Source organism: Pagrus major, chromosome 2, assembly GCF_040436345.1.
Source record: "Pagrus major chromosome 2, Pma_NU_1.0".
In the NCBI taxonomy this organism is placed as follows: domain Eukaryota; kingdom Metazoa; phylum Chordata; class Actinopteri; order Spariformes; family Sparidae; genus Pagrus; species Pagrus major.
Genome location: NC_133216.1, coordinates 14,677,718 through 14,697,750, shown reverse-complemented (window position 1 = coordinate 14,697,750; position 20,033 = coordinate 14,677,718). Strand labels below are relative to the sequence as shown.

Here is a 20,033-nt window from a genome sequence, read left to right as displayed (position 1 = left end):
GGCTGCTCTGTTTTTTCATCATAATTCATCATACCAAGAGAGAGGGATTACTGTTGATGCACAGTTATAATGTCTTACAACACTAAAGGCATGAAGTCAACACAGATAGAGTATGTTGAGATTTAAAACACTGTCCGGGTATAGTTGCTGTGTTCGCAGTAAAGTGCAACCAAACCTGAAATACTGGAGGGCTGTGTTGTTGTATGAGTGCAGTGATGCGAGGGCCAGCTCAGGGCTGGTGTTGTGTGGGATGCTGGTGTTTTGTAGGTTGCAGGTGTTGTAATTTTGTCAGGATTTGCCTCAGTCTCTGCTGTCTTTTAATTATTGATATGCACGCATCTGCAGCTACTTGGAGTCAATTCCAGTTTTTTTGCATAATTACTCTCCTGCAGAGTCTTGCCATTTCTTGTGCCACATCAGTCAAAGACATAAAATGTATTTTATTTACTTTTGACTCGCAGCCCTCTTGCAGACTTCTACTGGTATGATTTAAATGGGTTTAGGTATTAGTTTATACCTTTTGGGCTCAACTGTTAAAAGCAGAAGACAGCTCCAGTCTAAAATTTGCAATTCTTTCTCCTCCTTGTGTTACCCACTCCTTCCTTCTTGTCATCCAGACTGGTAGAGGCACACAGCAGCAGTAGCACAGTCCCTGCCTTTCTGCCCCACCTCTGACCATCCAGGCAGCCAGCTGTCATGTGTGAATGACGCTGCTGTCACCATCCACAGCACAGCAGTGTGAAATGGCAGGGAAAGGAGACTAGAGACTGGGAGATGGGTTATTTTGAACACTGGCACTTGCATGTTAAGTAGGAGCTGGCAACACTTCTGTGTTCCACCACCAACATACTCACATCTATCTGTGGACGTTTGCCAAAAGACTTGCCATGTTATTTCATGCATTGCCGTTGTCTTGTGAACAAATAGGCAACTTAAAATTTAAATGATTCTCATGTTTTCACTTTGTCCAAACTAAGCAAAAGAGACATTTCAAAATCTACTTTATGTGTGATAACGACATGCATCCACACCGGTGTTTTCAGGTAGGTCCATTCACAGGCTGCTTAAACAACAGGACAATGACCAATTCTGTTCTCTGTCCTCTTGCCCACCTTCTCCTGAACGCTGTGGTCACCTGTACTGAGCTTCAACTAGAGCTTCAACTAAACTTGAGTGTCATTAACAATTAGTCTGCTGATTTTTATCACAATTAATCATTTAGCTTATAAAATGTCAAAAAATTGTGCTAAATGTTCATCAGTTTCCCAGAGCTCAAAGTGACATCTTCAAATTGCCTCTTTTGTCCAACCAACACACAAAGACTCTTAATTTACTATCATAAAGAGCAAAGAAAAGCAATAAATCATTACATTTAAGAGGCCAGAACCAGCAAACGTTCATCCTTCTTGCTTTTAAAATTACTTGCATTGCTTTATGCTGACGTGTTGCTATTTTTTTGCATTAGTCTTAACTAGGTGTACCTGATAAACTAATAACTGATTCTATGGCATTGTTTTCCAAAGATTCAGTTTTCTCCTTCCAAACTAAAACAGCAAGCCTTTGTTTTCATATTCATCCACTCTGCAGAACACGTTCAAACAGCACCATTTTGGGGTTTGGTACACACAGGCTTATAGTGTGGACAGAAGTACAAAACAGAGAGAAAATGATGCATTATCAAATTAAGCCAAAAGAGTAGGAATTAGGGCTGCACAATAAATCGCTTCAGGGTCGACGTCTCAATGTGCGCATGCTCAATTGTCACATTTCAGAATGTGCAATGACAAGAAAGGCAAATTAACTCAAACACGTCATGCTACAAGTTTTTTGCTGCTTGGTACAAAAGGAAAACTTACACAGTGCTCATTTACCGTGACTATTCTACAAGAGGCCTCTGTCTGTTATAGCATAGATTAGTCAGATTTTGGGGTTCTTAAATACATGGGAGTTTGTTGCTTGTGAGTAACATGCTGGCTCTGCATGCACAGCAAACCACAATCATTCTTGATCAATTTATCAAATGAAGCAGGGCCTACATTGGTTGATTCATATCACAATATGTATCACAGAAAGATAAAATAAGGCCATATCAATGTTTTCCAATGTCGCGCAGCCCTAGTATGAATATACTCTTAGTTTAAAGGCTACAAGTTTTGAAATTTCTTAATTCATAGGCTTAGGAAACCCTCTCAAAGATAAATTTAGCTGATAATGAATGTCAAAACTAATGAACAAGCAAACTTTGACATTTTATATATGCAGGATTATCACCTGATGGCAACAATAAGCAAGTGTTACAACACCTAACTGACAGGTGGCACAAACCACCCTCAGACTTGAATGGTTTAAATAAATCACATAAAGACTGTTGAAGATGTTTGCCATCAGCTGAAACACAAACTCTAAAGCACTGCCAGTCGGACAGATGGCCTCCATGTGTTGCTCAGAGCTCTGGTTCCAGTCTTCTCTGTTGGAGCTTTTCTTTTGAACTGTTGGCGAGGAATAATTTCCTCTCGAAGCATGTAACCTGTCAACACTGGTTACCCAGTCATTACCCTTCATTACAGACATTTTGTCTTGATAAATGGCATCTAAATGATCAATCCAAGGTGACAAGCACTTTCCAAAAGACCTTACACTTTCCGTCATTCAAGAATTTAGCTATCCCTCCTCTCAGTGTGCTAATCTTTTCAGAGGATTGGTTGTCAGTTGTTGTAGGGTAGTATTAGCTGCTACGTAATAATTTTTCCAAGTGCAAACTAGGTCAGTCAACAGGCTGACTACCTTGTCTGACCACAGCCCTCTCTCTTAGTTTGTTGTTATGTAACTGAACACTATTCTGTGTTGAAACCCTCACTGTTTGTGCAGCTCCAGATGTGTGCAGACAGCAGGGCAGGTGTTTATCTGCAGTAGCTTCACTGAGGCTGGTACAGTCTTCACCACATTCCCAGTCACTGCCAAAGTTTTTCTTAAGCTCTTCATGAACAGAGTTTGCTGTGTAATTATTAACTAGTGAAACCTGTGCAGAGCAGTCAAACAGGAAGATTCAAGACATTATGCAAGTCATACATTTTCAGTGGAATCCTCTCTTTCTGCCAAGTCTCTCAGTTGTCTGTCCGTCTCTGCAAATAGTGTCTCGTCGTCTTCTGCACACATGCAAACACTTGTCTTTGCTTGTTTCCTCCTCGTTGGAGCGAGGGGAGAAAGCACAACGCCTGTAGACTGCGTGTTTGCACGTTGTTTCTCGTTTGCCCAACAAAGAATAAGAGTGAGTGATGAAGGTGCAAAGATGGCAAGGCCAAGGAGGATAAACAGACTTTGACACGTACAGAAATTGGGTCAGACTTGACTTGAATGCCATCTCAACAATTCAGATAACCTTACTTTGTACTTATCCTTCATTCTGTGAAGTAAACAGCATCTCTGACATCATAAATTGCAGTACAAATGTACAGAGCTGGGGCTGGATGTTTTTTGTGCTAAGATGATGGAAGTCTACATTTATTCAGAACCTTCGCATGACAGCAGCTCCTAGGTAGGTGAGGTGCTAGCTCCTTTTTCGCACCTTGAAAGATGAGACTCACAGGTTTTTACAAGTCTTAAAGGTTTGGCTTCAACATCAAATCATTTCAAAGGACTTCTTAAGAAAATAGGTAGGGCCCTTACATGTTTAAAAAAACAAAACACCTTTTTGATGTTTGTTGTTTGTTTTGTTTCTTAAAAAAAAGGTCTGAAAGCAGTTTTCAGAAGTTCAGCGTTTAATATCGCCCAATTTCTTTGTGACTTTCCACAACTAACAAACTGATGGTCTTGCTGCTTTTCGCAGAAACTGCCCAGGTGTGAGTATGTGTATAAAAAATCGGCCAAGCTCCAAGTCTCCATTAACTTTTCACACAACCTTGTTAATTAAACCATTATACACACACTTGGATTTGCCACAACTTGTGTGCTACTTTTACATTTTACTTTCAGTAATCTGTTTATGCGGCTTTATTGTGCAATGAAAAGCTTCTTGCAGTACCTTCAAAGGTAGCCTCTTGCACAAATGTTGATATTAGAGCAGCTTTTGTGATGATGTTTAGTGAGGATTCATACACCAGTCCACTCCTCTGTCCCAGCAAGATGAGCACAAACTGAGTCTGGTAGTGAAGCCCACGCTCACACTGTGGGCACTCTGTGGGTCGATCTGCTTTGACCTTTTGTAGGCGGTGGTAGAAGCTTTGACTGCAATGTTATGATGTTGTGCAGCTACAAAGAGAGAAGTCTTTTATTTTTAGCTGCTGCATTTAATATGTTTTTTTGATTAGTTGTCAGACTAACCATGCAAGAGAGTTAATAGTAGCATTAATTGAAAAGAAAAAATAAATGATGCAATGTTAGACTGGTTTGATGAGTTGACATGATGAATTGGTAGCATGTGATTAGGTGGCAACATTGACAGTAACTGAAAATAAACAGCTTAATGAAATTATTTCATAGCTTTTGTTTACACTTAAGGAGATCCATCAAGATATGTTTCCACGAAACAAATTCACATCAACTGGGAAACAAAGAAATGGGATGGCAACCTGTGGCTATTAGAAGTTCAGGCAAGATGTTTTTTTTTTTTGTATGTGCAGAGCTTGTCACACGGCTTTGTAGGAATTTAATGGACTTCAGTGGCTTGTATGATCTATGTCCTGCCATTTGATTGTGTGTTAGTTGGTAACTTACTGTGACCTGCTGAACCTGTTTGTTTGTATGTTACCCACATTATATATGATTTTGCCTGTAGGATGCACTCTAGATGACTCCACTGGTTAAGGCAAGTTTATTTGTATGTAAGTATTTGTAAGACCTTTTAAAAAATAAAAGGATATCACTGTTACAAAAAGGCAAAATATATTACAGTAGGATCAAATGAATGTAAAAAAGAATAATAGTCTATGATTATATGTTATATTTAGTTGCTGGTACAGACAACATGTTGTATGATATTGATCATTTTAATTCACTTCAATCACCCAGCAAGCAGTTCTAATTGAGTATATTGGCACCTTCAGAGACTTTTGACCTGTTCAGAGGGAACCCTTCCCATTGACTAGTGCATGCTGGGATTGGCTCCAGCTCCCTGAAACACGACTCTGAAACAGGTTGAGCAGCAGTTGAGAAAATGGATGGATGTTGTATTGAATTGTATTGTACAAAAAGGTGTTGCCCACGGAGGACACAATGCTATAAGAACAAATAGCACAAACCGATCTGTTGCAAGTGCATTGATAGAGTGATCGCAAGCTGATTTGGCCGGACAGAAAGTATGGTCTTAAATGTCGAGCAGTTTGGTTGTGAAAATAATCAATACAGTCTGTATGCAATTTGGTATGCACATTTTCTTTTCACAGTTGAAATGTCACACATACATTAGTTTCTTGGTATTGTCTTTTATATTGAGATTAATTCTTACCTCAGGTGTGTCGTGTACATTTTTCACTGAAAACCTTGACCTCACCTTGTGCTTTATGGGTCGAGTACAATTAAGGTGTGGAGGGGAATTAGTGGGCTAAGCTGACTGAACATCTGCTTGCATTCAATGCCTGACCATAAAAAAACCCTTTCTGTAGAAAGCGTTAATCTACTGTAAATACAGATTTCTCCTCTCCTCTCACCATATGTGCCTGTACTTGTTGCAGCTCGGCCGGTTGCTCAGCTTAAGTAATTGATTTATGATTTATGGCAGGTACACCTCCCTTCTTGCCTCGCAGTTTTTCCTCGCCCCAAGATACCAATCCAACAGGCTGTGTGCTGCAGCACAGATGCAACAGAGCCACAATTTGTTAGGGTAGAGTGGGAACAGGGACGGTTTATTGAAGAACTTTGTAAAGGCAAATCTGCTTTCCTTCTTAATTTGTTATGCACTTCACTGTTGGAGGGGAAAACTTGATCATACCAAATTGACTGCCAGATCTTCTTGGACCACAGAGAGTTTATTGCATTGATTTCCTTTGGCCTGTTTTCAACTCTATCTAAAATTTGAGGGGGAGGGGTTGGCAATGAGAAAAATAGTTAGAGAGCAGTTATCATATGATATTTATCAGTTTAATTGTCTTGTTTGCGCTAGGGTTGGGCGATGTCCACCGAATTGGCATATAACGATGTCCACAGTGAAACATTGTGATGGACTATAACATTCTTGTTTGGGGGGGACCTCAGTGTCAGGTGTCAAAGTGTCAGGAGTAGCTCATGAGCTCACCACTGAAGGTGACACTGTAGCTCTGACGACAACCTCCCACTATCTCACCCAGAAAAGAAAACTGTCCCCCTTCACCATTGACATACATCCCTGTGCTGCGAAGGGGTCTTTGTCTACACATCACATGTCCGTAACATGGCTGTGTTTAGCCTTGGAACAAAGTAAGTCAGCTAGCTATCCTGAGGAAGCTAAGCTAAGAAAATGTGAATTACAATGGCACAGTTGAGAGAAACACACTAACAGTGACCGCAGAAAAGAAACGACTGCCAATAGTTTGACGTAGCATCTTGGGTTCACCAAAGTGGCCAGGTTTACTGAGAAAATAATAAATTGGTCATGGAGACATGATGTAAGTGCACTGAGCAGCAACAAACTTCTTTTCATTTTCTCTCCCCCATCACAAACACAAACAACTGCTGCCTTATGGCATCTCTCGGGGGACACCATTTTTAAGTCATGATGTTACAATGGTCAAAGTTCAGTCGATGATGGACCATCGGTGATGGAAAATGGCATCACACAAATCCTTGTTTGCACATACACATTTAAATAATTTCAGTATTTCTAATTTGATATGTTGGTTGGGTGACTCCAGCCAGCTGTCGATCACATTGTTAAAAATATTTCCACCACTAATCAATATGCACCAGCAAGTTAGTGAAAAGGTCATCATCATTCCTAACCATGAAGTCCACAGTGCTAAATTTGCCTCTGTTGATCTGAGTCAGCAAGCTAGGTGCTGTTGTAGCAGCATCCACCTTTTTTTTTTGCTCACAAGCCCAGCGATGGCAGCAGTAAGTGATTTAGTGTGCACAGTGGACGGTGGCCAACAACCATAACAAGGAGAAAAGGGGCATGCTGCTCGTTTGTGTTATTTAATTAGCAGATTCACTGAGTCAAAGCAGAGATGGTCTCTTCTCTATACTCTCTTCTCTTTCTCCTCTCCTGTCCTCCTCCACGCCTAAAATCTCAATCTGAGGAGTTTTAAAGGTAGCTGCCCTTCCCCTTTAAGTTGTCTTTCTTCATTACAACATGAAGAGCAGGTTTCGTCTATCGTAGGGATGGTTGGGGCAAACTTAGGATGATGCAGTCTTTTTTTTAAAAAATGAAATAAAATTTCATTTGTTGAGTGTGAAAATGTGAGAATTGCAGCTGAACTCTGACCATCCTGTGCTAACTGACTTTTCTGATCATATGTGTGGGCTTGGGTGAGTGAAATCGTAGTCAGAACCTCTTAAACTGGCTGGCAGTGATATATTCAGTGTTCAGTGGTAGCTAACGGTCTTGTCTCTTCTTTCTACATATCATCACCTCTCGACGTCCTCTTACCCTCGTTTTCGAAGATGTTTTTTGGAGCAGTTTATCCCCTCCCTCTCTCCCCCTTCTGCGTACCTCCTCATCACCACTCCCTCCGTACATGTACCAGCAGCGCTGGAGGGAGTGCAATAAAACAAAGAGAGCAAGCAGAAATGCAGGCAACAGCTGTAGCTCAGCTCTTAATGATCCTGCAGAACTGGAGCTCACATCTCTGAATTCAGTTGAACACTGAGCATTTGACTTCTTACTAGCTCTCTGTTACTGGTTTTCTTTGTCACCATTTCCTACTTTCACGTACTCAGTTAATTTTTGCTAATGTGTTTAATCTGACCTTCCTTACATTATTCTTTTTGGTGTTGAGGACAGTCGTGATTATTTTTCATTAAAACAAGTACGACCAAGTTCTTTTTTCACTCAGACTCCATTTTACCTCCCCTCTTCTTCCTCTAATTAATGAGCTATGTGTGAAAATACTGTGTAGTAAGCATGGGACCTTCACCACCTCCACCGCCCACCCCTAAACCCCACCTTTCCCTCAGGAAGTGTTTACACACACACTTGCTCCACAGCGACTCTGCACAATAACACTTTTCCAAGGACACAGTGTACACTGGAACGCACACACTGTACTGTACAAATTTACAAGGCTCTCACACACTGGCAGCAGAGGCATTTAGATTAAACCCACAGTTCTGTGTGCACATATTTTTCATAGATAAAGCTCAAATATAAATGAGGATTAATTGAGTTGCACTTAATTACAACTTAGTTTTTTACTAACAAGACCTTGGAAGCTGGCTCAAATGACTGAAACCACCACTGCTTTTTTTTTTAATTAAAGGACTACACTGTGGATGCAGAGTGAAAGGAAATGTAGATGAAGAATGTAGAGTCACCGATACTCTCAATGAGAAAGCCATCACAGTTTTGGCAAAAGGTTGGAAATTTATTAAAAATGTTAGTGCCACCTCTTCGCTTCACCGATTCATTTTGCTTTCACTGAAAAAAGATTCAAATAATGACTTTACATAAATATATGCTGATTTTTATTGGGTTCTGTACTAAACAAGCATGTTTTTATACGTCTGGAGAATATAATTTCAGCGTATTCCCAACTATTATTAGGGTTAGTCACAGCACCTCAGCCAAATTGATGTAAAATCAATCTCAAGAGCATCAAAACTAACTATACATGACTTTTTTTCCAGATCTAATGGTTATTTCTAGTTAATTATTTATTATCTGCTCTAGCTTTCTAAGTTTTTGAATACAAATATAATATTTTGATATTTTGATTGAAAAATTTAAACATTTTCTTGGGGGAGGAAACCTTAGGTTTGGGGTAAAAATTGGTGTGACTGAAGTGAACACTTGAAGGTCATGAAAAACCGTCCTTGTACGAACATGGACTCTGTTCTGTTTGTAACAGCATTGGTGCGCTTCACATGGTTGTTAGCGGTAATTAGTGTGAGGAAGTTTTTTAAGGGTGCATGGGTTGGACAGGAGTCAAAGCTCCCATCCACCACCACAGAAACCCAGGGTTCTTTTCCCGGTAGCAAAACCACTGGTTTGGTTGTGTGGTCAACGTACAAAATTGGCCATGTTCACAGGTTTGAAGCCAGAAGAGCATTTTTAATCTGTGTTGCTGCACAAGTGATTCCTACTGGTTGGACAGGCCTGGAGAGTGAAGGGTGGAACTTGAGGGGTTTGAGTGAACCTCTGTGAACCTACAACATGTGTCACAGAGGTAGCACAGCATTAACAGTGACAAGGACTGCGTGGCAGAGGGAATAGAACATTCTGGATTGGCAGAAAATGGGAAAAAGTCCCCAAAATGGATATGAATTCAAAACAGATTGTTAAATACTTTTGCTAAGTAATCCTATTACAGCCAGTTATCATAACAGCAAGTTGTCTCTACCTCATCCACAAATATTTTAATCTCAAATTTGAGTAAAGTTTTGCTTCTTCTTTCCCATTTGTCACATGTCCAAGGACTTGTGGAGCAGTCAAATGTTTTCATATGCCAGCAGTTCATTCAAAGCAAATATATGACCATCTATGGCTATGTGGGTATGTGGAGAAATTAGGCTTATGCTTGTGTGCACAATCTTACAATGATTGAAAGTTATCAAACAGAACAGTGTGAATGGATACCTTTTAAACAAATCTGTTTTGAACCTACTTGGACTTTATATCTTGTCACTGAACGTAACAGTCAGCATATCCTCATCTAACCAGCTTTAGTGCATTTTTTATGTGTGTGCATGTACATTCAGTATGCACCAGATGCACCAGACTTCTCTCCATTTGAGTGGCTGTCTGGTCTGGGTCTGAAAATGAGTGAAAGATGCGTTGTGGCCACTCTCATTGTATTCATGTGGCACTCACTGACTTGCTCTTTCATTTAGTGTCACACACACACACATACACACACCATTACTTCAAACTCACCACAGTCTCTTGTAGTATTTTCAGCCATGGTCTGGCATTTGTACTTTTCATTGAGACAGTGAATGACACAGTTGTTCAGACACGCATGGCTGCTCATGTAGGTTTTTAACTTCCTCTTTGTCCTGCCAGCAGGTTGTCCATTCTCACCTGTGCTTGTGCAATTATAGACATCCAAACTGCATGTCGCTGGTACTCCTACTGAGGTCAATAATGAAACAATTTATGAGGAAATTAGTTGTATTATTATTTTTTTACATTTTTGTAATGCCGGTTAGTCCAGTACCTTGTAAAGATGGCAGGGCAATGAACTTGAGTTAATCTGATTGGGGACATTGGCAGAGACGATGGGAGAGGAGATGGAGGCAACTAAAAAGTGAAGCAGACAAATTCTCACCTTGGTGAAAACGCTGACTGCAGCACACGGTCAGATTCACACGCACACATAGTTATATAGTATAGTAGGTGCAGGTTTTGTCTGTATCAGCATACACTGCATACTGTGAATGTATTTATCTGTCTGTATATACACAACCTACACACAGTCTAAAATAAGTCAAAAGCTGGTAGAATGCATCTCACATTTTTTGTCTTTATCCAGTTTTATGTCCTGATCTTTCTGAATTTCTGCAATTTTTTCCTTCTTTTTTTCTTCATTTCTGTCATTATTTTAATTTCTTTGCCCAAGTGCTTCACTTCATCTCTCTGCAGAATTTCTCAGCCAGAACAGTGAGTTTGAATGTTGCCCAGTCATCTGACTGGAGTTAGCCCCCGCAACAGTCTGGGAAGGCAGCAGCGGCTGATCCACACACACTCACCAAGAACAATACGTCCTTTTTGCTGACTTAAGTAGGGGAGCCCTTAAAGGGGTTACAGTTTCTGATCCTCTCTGTCAAGAGAGTACTCCCCAAGGCAGACGCACCAGCAGGCCACAGTCCTAGATTTCATCATGTTGGTTATTTGCACGAGTTGTGAAGGGATATCTTTGGCTGATATGTAAGATCGGCATCAGGGAAGATCCATTTGAGATGCTGTGTTTACTTTGCAAATGGTGCTTGTCGGAAAATCACTTAGACACCTCAGCGTCAAAACTAAATGATAAGTGCCAGCAAGCAACGCGAACAGTGCCACTTTGGATTAACACCATTTTGCATGTATTTTAGGGTTATACTGCAACTGTGGTACGTTTGAACTTCAGTGTTGCTGGAATGAAGGCTGTCTAAATACTGTCCCAACCCTCCTGACTCATTTCACAAAATATTTCAGGATACCATCAAAATAAAGCTGTCATGCACTTAAGCTGTCACACATAGGTTAATTGGATTACTATCTTCAATGCATGTACATGTACTCTGTGCAGCTATATGTAGAAATGAAATACAAATATAATAAACAGAGTGAAATTAGAGTCAAGATAGCAGGCGATATTAAAGGATGTGAGGAAAAAACATTTGTTGAGATGTAGTTGATGTATTTTTTTCTCATCTGATTCTTGTGTGTGTGTGCGTGTGTATGTGTGTTTGTGTTTGCCTCCTAGAGAGTGACAGATGTGCTCAAATAAACAAAGCAACAAAAGCAATCTTAACCTTTCTTGTTTTCTGTATTTTGCAGCTCAGAATGTGACGGTGGAGGAGATCCTCTCTTCCTACAAACAGGCCTGTCAGAAACTCAACTGTAAACCCATTCCCAAAGTGCTCAAACAGATACAGGTGAGTTTCAGCCCAACACAAACACAGATCGACAGATGAATCACACAGACACTGAGACACAGTGCTGTAATACTGACAACATACATTATCAGTTTATTAGATACACCTAGCTAAAAGCAATGCAGTCTGATACAACAGGGAGGTATTTCAATGACTTTGTCCACCATCATTGAAATAAATTGGGTGGCCAAGATAAAATAGAATAATCTGTCAGTATAACGCAATATCATTCAACAGCACCAGATACTGCACCCTCTAATATAACAATACAACAGTTTTTAAAAAAAGCTGACCGCTATAACCTTCATGAGGGTAGTGAATTAACACAGTGCTCTTTTATTAGACTGCATTAGGTGTACCTACTCTTGCATAGCTTCGACTGTTGTGTAACTCGATTTGCCTGCTCTTGGGAAAGAAAAATATCCATTTCACCCAACGAGGAAGTGGTGAAATGCTGGAAACAATGTTAGAGAAAAGGTGATGAATGAGGAGCGCTGTTTCTACTTGAAATTATGTTATTTGCCACCTCTAGTGGAACGTCATAATCCCCTCTTAAATCCCCTGACAGAGTGGAAAGCCATCACCCTGGCCTGCTGAGCTCCTGCTTTTTACTCCTTTTTTACTCCAATTTGATGTGGCCAATTCACCAGTACTGCAGTCCTTGTCACTACAAACATGGCTGTCATGAAGCCACCAACGCCTGCTTTTTAATGGTAAAAGCTGCAACAGGAGAGTGTAATGTGCTCGAAAGAACATAATGCACTAGAGATGTAGTGGTGTAGTGCTCATTTGTCATGACTAGTTTGCTGCACTTTGAGTGGAAAGCTGGACTGCGCATTCATTCGTGGTCATCAGGATGGCAACCAGGAAGTACGATATGCGGTGTCCCGGCATACAGAGCCACCATATATTGTACTTTACATACATGCAAAACACTGAATAAGGTTGGTCACATGGAGCAGGCAGCAGGTAACCAGAGAGTGGGTGTCCATGCAGTGCAAGTTCAGAACTGCTGGGGTACAAATGGCTGCATACGTATATCTCAATGATATAAAACATATATACTAACAGAAACAAGTCCCGTCATGGCAGTATTTTGCTGTGCAGCAAGCAGCTGGACAAGCTGGCTAGGAAGTCTTGGTAACCCCACCCAAAAGTTCTTTGTAATTGTGCAGGTTCCTGTTCGTGAGGTTAAACAAAATTTAGCTCCAAGAATTACATCCTAAACCTTTTCTTCTGGTGATGAAAAACACTTCAAACGCTTGTTAATGTGGTTTGAGGGCACGACGTGATGCAGCAGGGCATGACTATGGACCAGTGCTATGATAGCATCCTGTAGAGGTGGGCCTTTTTCCTTTTTCAGCAAGGGTGGTTGTTATTCCCAACAGGCAGACGAGTGTTTCGTGTCTTTTTTTTTTCATGCAGTCTCTTGTGGGTTAGCCAGCACAGTCATGTGTCCCATAATCCCTCTGCATAAGCAGTTCCTCAAATCCAGGGGGGAGCCTCAGAGCTGTTTTTGTATTTCTGTCGCTCTTGTGCCTTTTTATAAGTGAATTGATGCACATGCTTGATCTGTATTGCGATTGTTATTATGATAACACAAATGTTTCTTCATGTGGGAGTTGTTTCCACGGCATGTGGATTTATCCCCTCTGTTGTTTCAGGGAACTATAAAGAAAACAAAATAAGCCTGTCATTAAACTATCTTTGAAAAGCAGAAAATTCAATCACACAAATTAATAAAACAACCTTTTGATATGACCTTCTTTGACATGAAAATGATTCTCTTTTGAAAAGTAACTGCTTCAGAAGCCTTTTTAGCCCATTGTACAACCTACTAAATGATAAGAATTTTTCAGTACTTGCATAGCCTTACAAACTGCCCTACAAACTGATGTCAAGGATGTCATGAGCCAGTAGCTCGTGTGTGCCACTGTAAAATTGATGTGACACATCAGATAAACATCGTCCACTGCCTCTGGTGGATGTCATCTTATTTGCCAATAGGCCTAAAGCAGTCAACAAGGTGAATATCAGCAGTTAACGATGTTGTGGCGGTAAATGGGTGCGTCACTAGTTTAATGAAAATGTGTCAAAAGAAATAATAGCTAGTGACCTCGAACTCTCTTTTGTTTAGAGTGGCTAAAGTCAACTTTTCCCCCATAACGTTTCCAAGTGATGTTTTTGTTGCCGTCGCTGTTGCAAAGACAAATTAATCAATTTTCTGCACAAATAACAGCAACACCGGACAAAACATGAGTTTGTTAGATCATTTCATCTATAATAGAAATGGATCACCAGTTAATCTTACTTTTCCCGGTTGACCGTGTGTCTGGTGGTAGACAAGACTGTATACTGATAGTGAGGTTTATAGGGAACCAATGTCAACGCTGTTTCTATATTCTATATCCTCAACATTCAATCAACATTTACTTCATAATGATACGTTGAAGCAGAAAATGTGTCTATTACCAGTTTAAATAAATAAATGCCCTAGCCGTTGCTGGAAACGTTATGCTGATGTAATATTGCTGATACTGTGTGTATGCAAACATATGGGAGCCTGTCTCTCTGTTTCTATTTATTTGGGAATGTCCCATAACTAAACTGACTCCCCTCCAGTGAGACTGATGGAGGAGTTGGCTGTGTTAACCTTTGCAGCAGGGACACATTAGCACTTTCTCCTGTTTGTTCTGTCGCTGCAGCACACACTCATAAACCCTTAACTGGGCCTCTCTGCTGGAGCTTTGCACATTTGTACCTGCAGGTGTGTCTCCATGTGTGAGTGATGATGTTGAGTCCCAGATGGGAACACATTTGTGATTTGAGAGACTCTGCAAAGAAATCCCCACACGCTTGGTCAGCTGAGAGAAAGAAGTTGGGCTAACATCTCAGCTACTTGTGGAAATGCACGTCTCTGTGCTAAGCTGCTGCTGTGTGCTTCATTTAGACCTACAGTCTGGGTACATTTCCACTGGGAGATTTCTGGTCATCAGAGATGTCTCACCTTTTTCCCTCCATCATATTCTGCTTTTTGTCTGATCCCTCGTGTATGCGATGTCTGGCTGATCTCCATCCCCCTCTACCACTGTAGTCTTTTGGTCCACAACCGCCCCCTCTCATTTCTGCTTAGTCATCCTTGCAGTAACCAGCCACATAAACAAGCCAGTCAGACCAAATGGCTGATCAGTGAAAGGGGGGTTTGCAAGAGGAGCTCAACCGTTGACTGTTTTTTCCTCCTTCACTCTAAATGCTTCCTTTATTAAGTCCAACTGCACTGTACACGTGGCGGCTTGCCAGGGGCCCTACAGGTTATGTACATTTCTGCACAGTTGTTTGTGTCTGTGTGTTTAAAGGGGTCACTATTTCGCAGCTACATGTTGAATGCCTCCTGTACAGTAACTCCCTCCAGAGGCTTGAGACATGGACACTTGGTAGCCTTGTGTCACATTTGTGCTGCTGCGATCCCCTCAGGGACAAGTGGTTCCCTATTATGCAATGTCTCACATGCAGCCAAGGTGCACATTTCATTTTGCAGAATATGCAGAAACCTACTCTTTCTAGACTGGTTTAGTATATCTGGAATAAAGAAAGTAAAGACAGACTAAAATATTTTTGCTGCATACCTTATTTTTTATATATTTTTACCCCGACCCCTCATTTCCAAGTGAACCCCGGCCCCTCAGAACAGAGTTACAAGGGGAAGTAGTTGAAATACCCCCTCTATTAAACGGGACATCCCTTCAAGTCCCCCATCTATCATCAGTTGTTGTTGATAATGTTTATGTAAACATTTCAATATGCTGTCTCTAGCTGTGGTGATTTCTCTTGTGTTACTGTGGCAATCCTGGTATTATCACAATGCCATTTATCTGATGGAAATAGAAAAGCATGGACACTCACAACTCATACACAACCTCACACTATCAGTCAAGTCATCAAATAAGAAAGAACACTGCTTCATTACCTGGCCACTAGCTGTGCTTTATAGGCTAACATTACTAACCCATGTTCCTATTCTGCCAGTCTGCACTGATATTAGAGGAGTGGAACAAAGTGCAGCAACTTCGTTTTTGGACTTGAGTTAAATTTCAGGTGTCTTATGACAACAAAGTCGGGGAAGTATAACATTGAAGTATTTCAAAAAGCGTGACTGTCGAGCACAATTCGGCTATAATAAGTAGCCAGCTAACTAGTTAGCTTCAGAGACATCAGCAAACGAGCAGTCATTGTTTTATGCTTCTTGTAAAGAAAAGGACCATAATGCATTGAAACGGCAGAGCTCTCATAACCCTCGGTTTGAAGTGCGCCTCTGAAAAACCTTAATTTGGAGGGCCATATAGTCCTAACACTGCGCTCTACCCCTCTATCCTGACAAGCATCGGGACACCCTACCCCTAGAGGTGAACACGCAAAATGGAGGGGTATGGCTAAGTGGAAGGGGCAAGAGGTGTATTGGGATGGGGTCTTACTTGGTGAATGCCATTTAAGCACAGACATATTTTCATTTTTATTGGGGATGCAACAGCCCCTTTTTCATGCCTCTCCATCTGTCTATTTTGATTAGACACTAAGATGTCATATTTCCTCTAAGACTTCAGGATGATAAGACATCTTGCAGAGGATAATTTGACTAAAACACACTTTGGTCTGAGTGTGTTTTCATTAGAACACTAATGAAACGTTGCACATATATATAACAGAGGTACAGCAAGTGTAATCACAGAATTAACGAACAAGATCAGAAAGGGAATCAGCAGCTTGATGTAGCCCACCCACAACACACAGACACACACACGCACCCATACCAGCACTCGTGCAGAGGCACACTGTGCGTCATGCACTATTTTTGGGTTCTGGCAGCTCTGCCAGAGAGGTATTCACACTGATAGAGTCATTCTCACTGACAGGTGCCCATGTTAATTGTAGGTGGTGATTGTCTTGCTGTTAAATTGCTCAAAGTGTGTCTGCTTGTGTTTACATAGTCAACACCATCTGGATGCTGAAGAACAGCCAGAACATACTGAGAAAATACTGTGGAGATTTTTCACATTATGCTTCCTAAAGTGAATGGTTCATCGGTTTCACAGATGAATTGTCTCTATACTGACTGCAGTGAGCTATTTAGCGTCATAGTGTTTCCTGCTGTTTGTATTATGACTATACAGCTTTTTACATGTGGCATTTGTCACGTAATATCACCATGTTTTTGGGACCAGTTGAGTCATGCAGGAACCCTCAGTGCAACTAAACCATCATCAGTATGTTCAGACACACACACATAAGTGATGGCAGTATGGCACGAGGGCAGAGGTTATGGAGTTCATGTTGAATGGGCCGGGCTGTCAACTAGAGAGAGGGATTTGCTGGTACATAGTTTCAAGGGCAGCGCTCTATGTTTTTGTGTTTGAGTGGGTGGTTGGGTGTTTTACCAGGGCAGGAGGTTAAATATCTGTCCACCTGTTAATCTGTGATGCTGCTGCTGTGTTGGACTGCCATACAGTATAGATTGGTCTAAAGTAGAGGTGAACCGATTCACCTTTGTTCATTCCCAGTCCTACTCCATATTTGAATTTGGATATCTGCCAATACTGGTACCGATACAGGAGCTCTTTCTTTCTCAAATATTGTAATTGTTATTTTCATTATTATTGTTGTTGTTGACATATTATGTGTAAGGTTACATGAGGCTATAGTAAACCATGCAGCATTTCTTATTAAAGGTGCAAAAGCTGTACAAAAAAATAGATTAAATTTAAATGTATTCCAAAGTAGGCTGCAAAATGAATTCAGGAAAGGAATATTATCTTTTTTCGTTAAATTATAAACGAATAATGCCACCATGTTTAACTTTGTATACTGCGTGTTTTGTCAAATTCTTCTCAAAATCTGCACAAAAAGAACGATTATACTTAATGAATAGTGAAAACGAAACCAAATGAACTGATAAACAAAAGATCTACATTCTATGATTCTCTGATTATTCGCACAATATTATCACATTTATATTAACATAACTCCACTATGAACTCCATATTTCATTGTTTCTATATCACAGCTATTCTCAGTATCGGTATATCGTGACACCCCTTTTATCCAAAGCAATTTATTTGAGCTGGCGGTTCCATTGGCTTAGTAAATTGCAACAGCAACTCCTTTAATGTTGTGCAAAACCTGAACAAATCAAGTGTGCAGCAATTCGTTATGAACTACTGGTGAGTAGACTTCTATACATGAGTTCAAAAGTAATGGGACAGTTTTAAAGGGACGCCCTGGTAGCTCAGTTGGTAGAGCATGTGAGGCTGTTCATGCCGCAGCAGCCAAGGGTTCAAATCTGACCTTTTGCCGTTAACAGCATGTCAAAACCCCTCTCTTTCTCATCCCATGAAAAAGGCCATAAATAAATAAGACAATTGTAAAGAGTTCAATGGAAAATTGTTAGTAATTAATCAGACTATGTAAACTGGATCAGTTACATCAGTCCGATATCCGATAAGTGAATTACGTCAATATCAGCATCCAATACTGATACTGGATCGGTTCCAACTGTGTTTAAAGCATCAAGTGGTGCATAATATAGGCTCACAGTTGAAACAGACGAGGCACTTTTAGGTTACGGTTTAACGGACCTCGGTTGGCACACTTTGATTGTGCTGAGCTGCATCAATTCCTGAGAAGGGCCAGACGTAGCCAACTTTGGTCCCCCCCCTCAAAAAAACGTGTGTCGTGCACTAAACTGATGGCTCAACACGTGTGTCTGTGGTGCTGACTGAAAAAGGGATGTTACTGCTGATGTAAACCTAATATTTACTGCTGCTGCTTCAATTTTTCCCACCAGCAAACCAAGGAGAGGCTTTTATTGTGAAACAGCGGTAGGAGAAACACTGTATTTGACACCTAGTTAGCAGAGCTACGGTAGCGGGCCTATTCTGCGTGGACTGCGTGGACATATTCTGCACTGTTTGATCAGCAGATCTGTTCTAATATTGCAGGATGGGATAGTTTATATCCAGCACTATTTCTTGAATTGCCGCCTGTGTGATTAGAAAGTTTCACCATGTGAAAAGCAAGGGAACTGAACTTTTACTGACACTGCTTCTTTTTCTCTCTGTAGGAACTGAAAGACCTGACACAGCGAAATGAATGCTTAGATCTAAAAGGTAAGAATAACATTCATATAGTCAACACTATAAATTTAACTCATTGGAATCAACACATGCCAGGCTGCGAGATTAATTTTACAAATCTTTCAACTTTATTTCATGCAACAACATATAATGTGCTGCTTGACGATGTGTTCGTATGTCTTCAGGTGAGAAGCTGGACTACAAAGCATGTGAGTCTCTGGAAGAGGTTTTGAAGAGGGTCCAGTTCAAAGTGATAGATCTGGAGCAGACAAACCTGGATGAAGATGTAAGAAGATCCTTTTAAAATGTATCTCTAGCTCATTTTATTCCTTCATTTCTCTCGATGCAGCTCTGATATTTCCAGCTTTCATCCTTAATTCATGCCCATCTCTCCTTCTCACCCTCTTTTACTGTTGCTGTCTGCCTTCAGTCACTCTCTGATGCTCTTCCTCACTCTTACTGCACTGGTGGGATGTGGAGTGTTTATCATGGGTTTTCTGATTACTCCAGATGTCCACTTGTGTAAACACTATTAGGGACGTTTGGGCTGTAGACACGCACAGACCGAGACAGTGCTGCAGTGTGAAGCAGAGGGGACACAGGCCCTGACCACTTCCTGTCACGCAGAGCTCTAAATACACTGACCAGCACTGTATCACACACAGGCACAAGCTCCACAGAGTCACACAGGATATGTTTCTTTAGGGTAGGAAGGGCCGCTTTAATTACAGCTCTTGTTTTTTTTATTCCTGTCTGGCAAGTTCACTCTTAAACTGCAGAATTTATTCAGTCCCCAGTCTCCCGCTGTTTTTCAGCACACTTGCAGGTAGCTTTAAACTTTTCTCTTTTTTTCATGAAAGTGAGTCTGAATTAGAGGCATCCGGTGGAGTTTTGGAGCACTAATAACACTAACGAGTAATTTCTTTAAGAGACAGCCCCTATGTTGTTTGTGTCAATAGGATGCACGCTTGAACATAGTTTTATACTGGTCTTCTGGTTGGTGGCGGTAGCATGCCAGAAAATGTGCAGCAATTCACGAACAAAGGTCAAAGAGGACCTCTAGCAAGTAAACAAATATTTGTTGTGGAAGGACAAGCTTTCAACACATTTGTTAGGCCTCAAAGATACACACAGAAAAACAGTGAGGGTAAACATAAAAACTCCACAGGTTAACTTTAACACAGAATGATGTCAGGAAGG

The 20,033-nt window shown here is 40.8% G+C and overlaps 1 protein-coding gene across 1 annotated transcript in view; it reads left to right on the top strand.

The window, feature by feature from the left end:
- ppp1r37 (protein phosphatase 1, regulatory subunit 37) overlaps positions 1-20,033 on the top strand; it is a 45,691-nt gene that overhangs the window by 9,773 nt on the left and 15,885 nt on the right. The window contains exons 2-4 of the mRNA XM_073487771.1: positions 11,609-11,706; positions 18,821-18,866; positions 19,019-19,119. Coding sequence (XP_073343872.1) covers positions 11,609-11,706; positions 18,821-18,866; positions 19,019-19,119 — 245 coding nt within the window. The remainder of the gene's footprint in view (positions 1-11,608; positions 11,707-18,820; positions 18,867-19,018; positions 19,120-20,033) is intronic.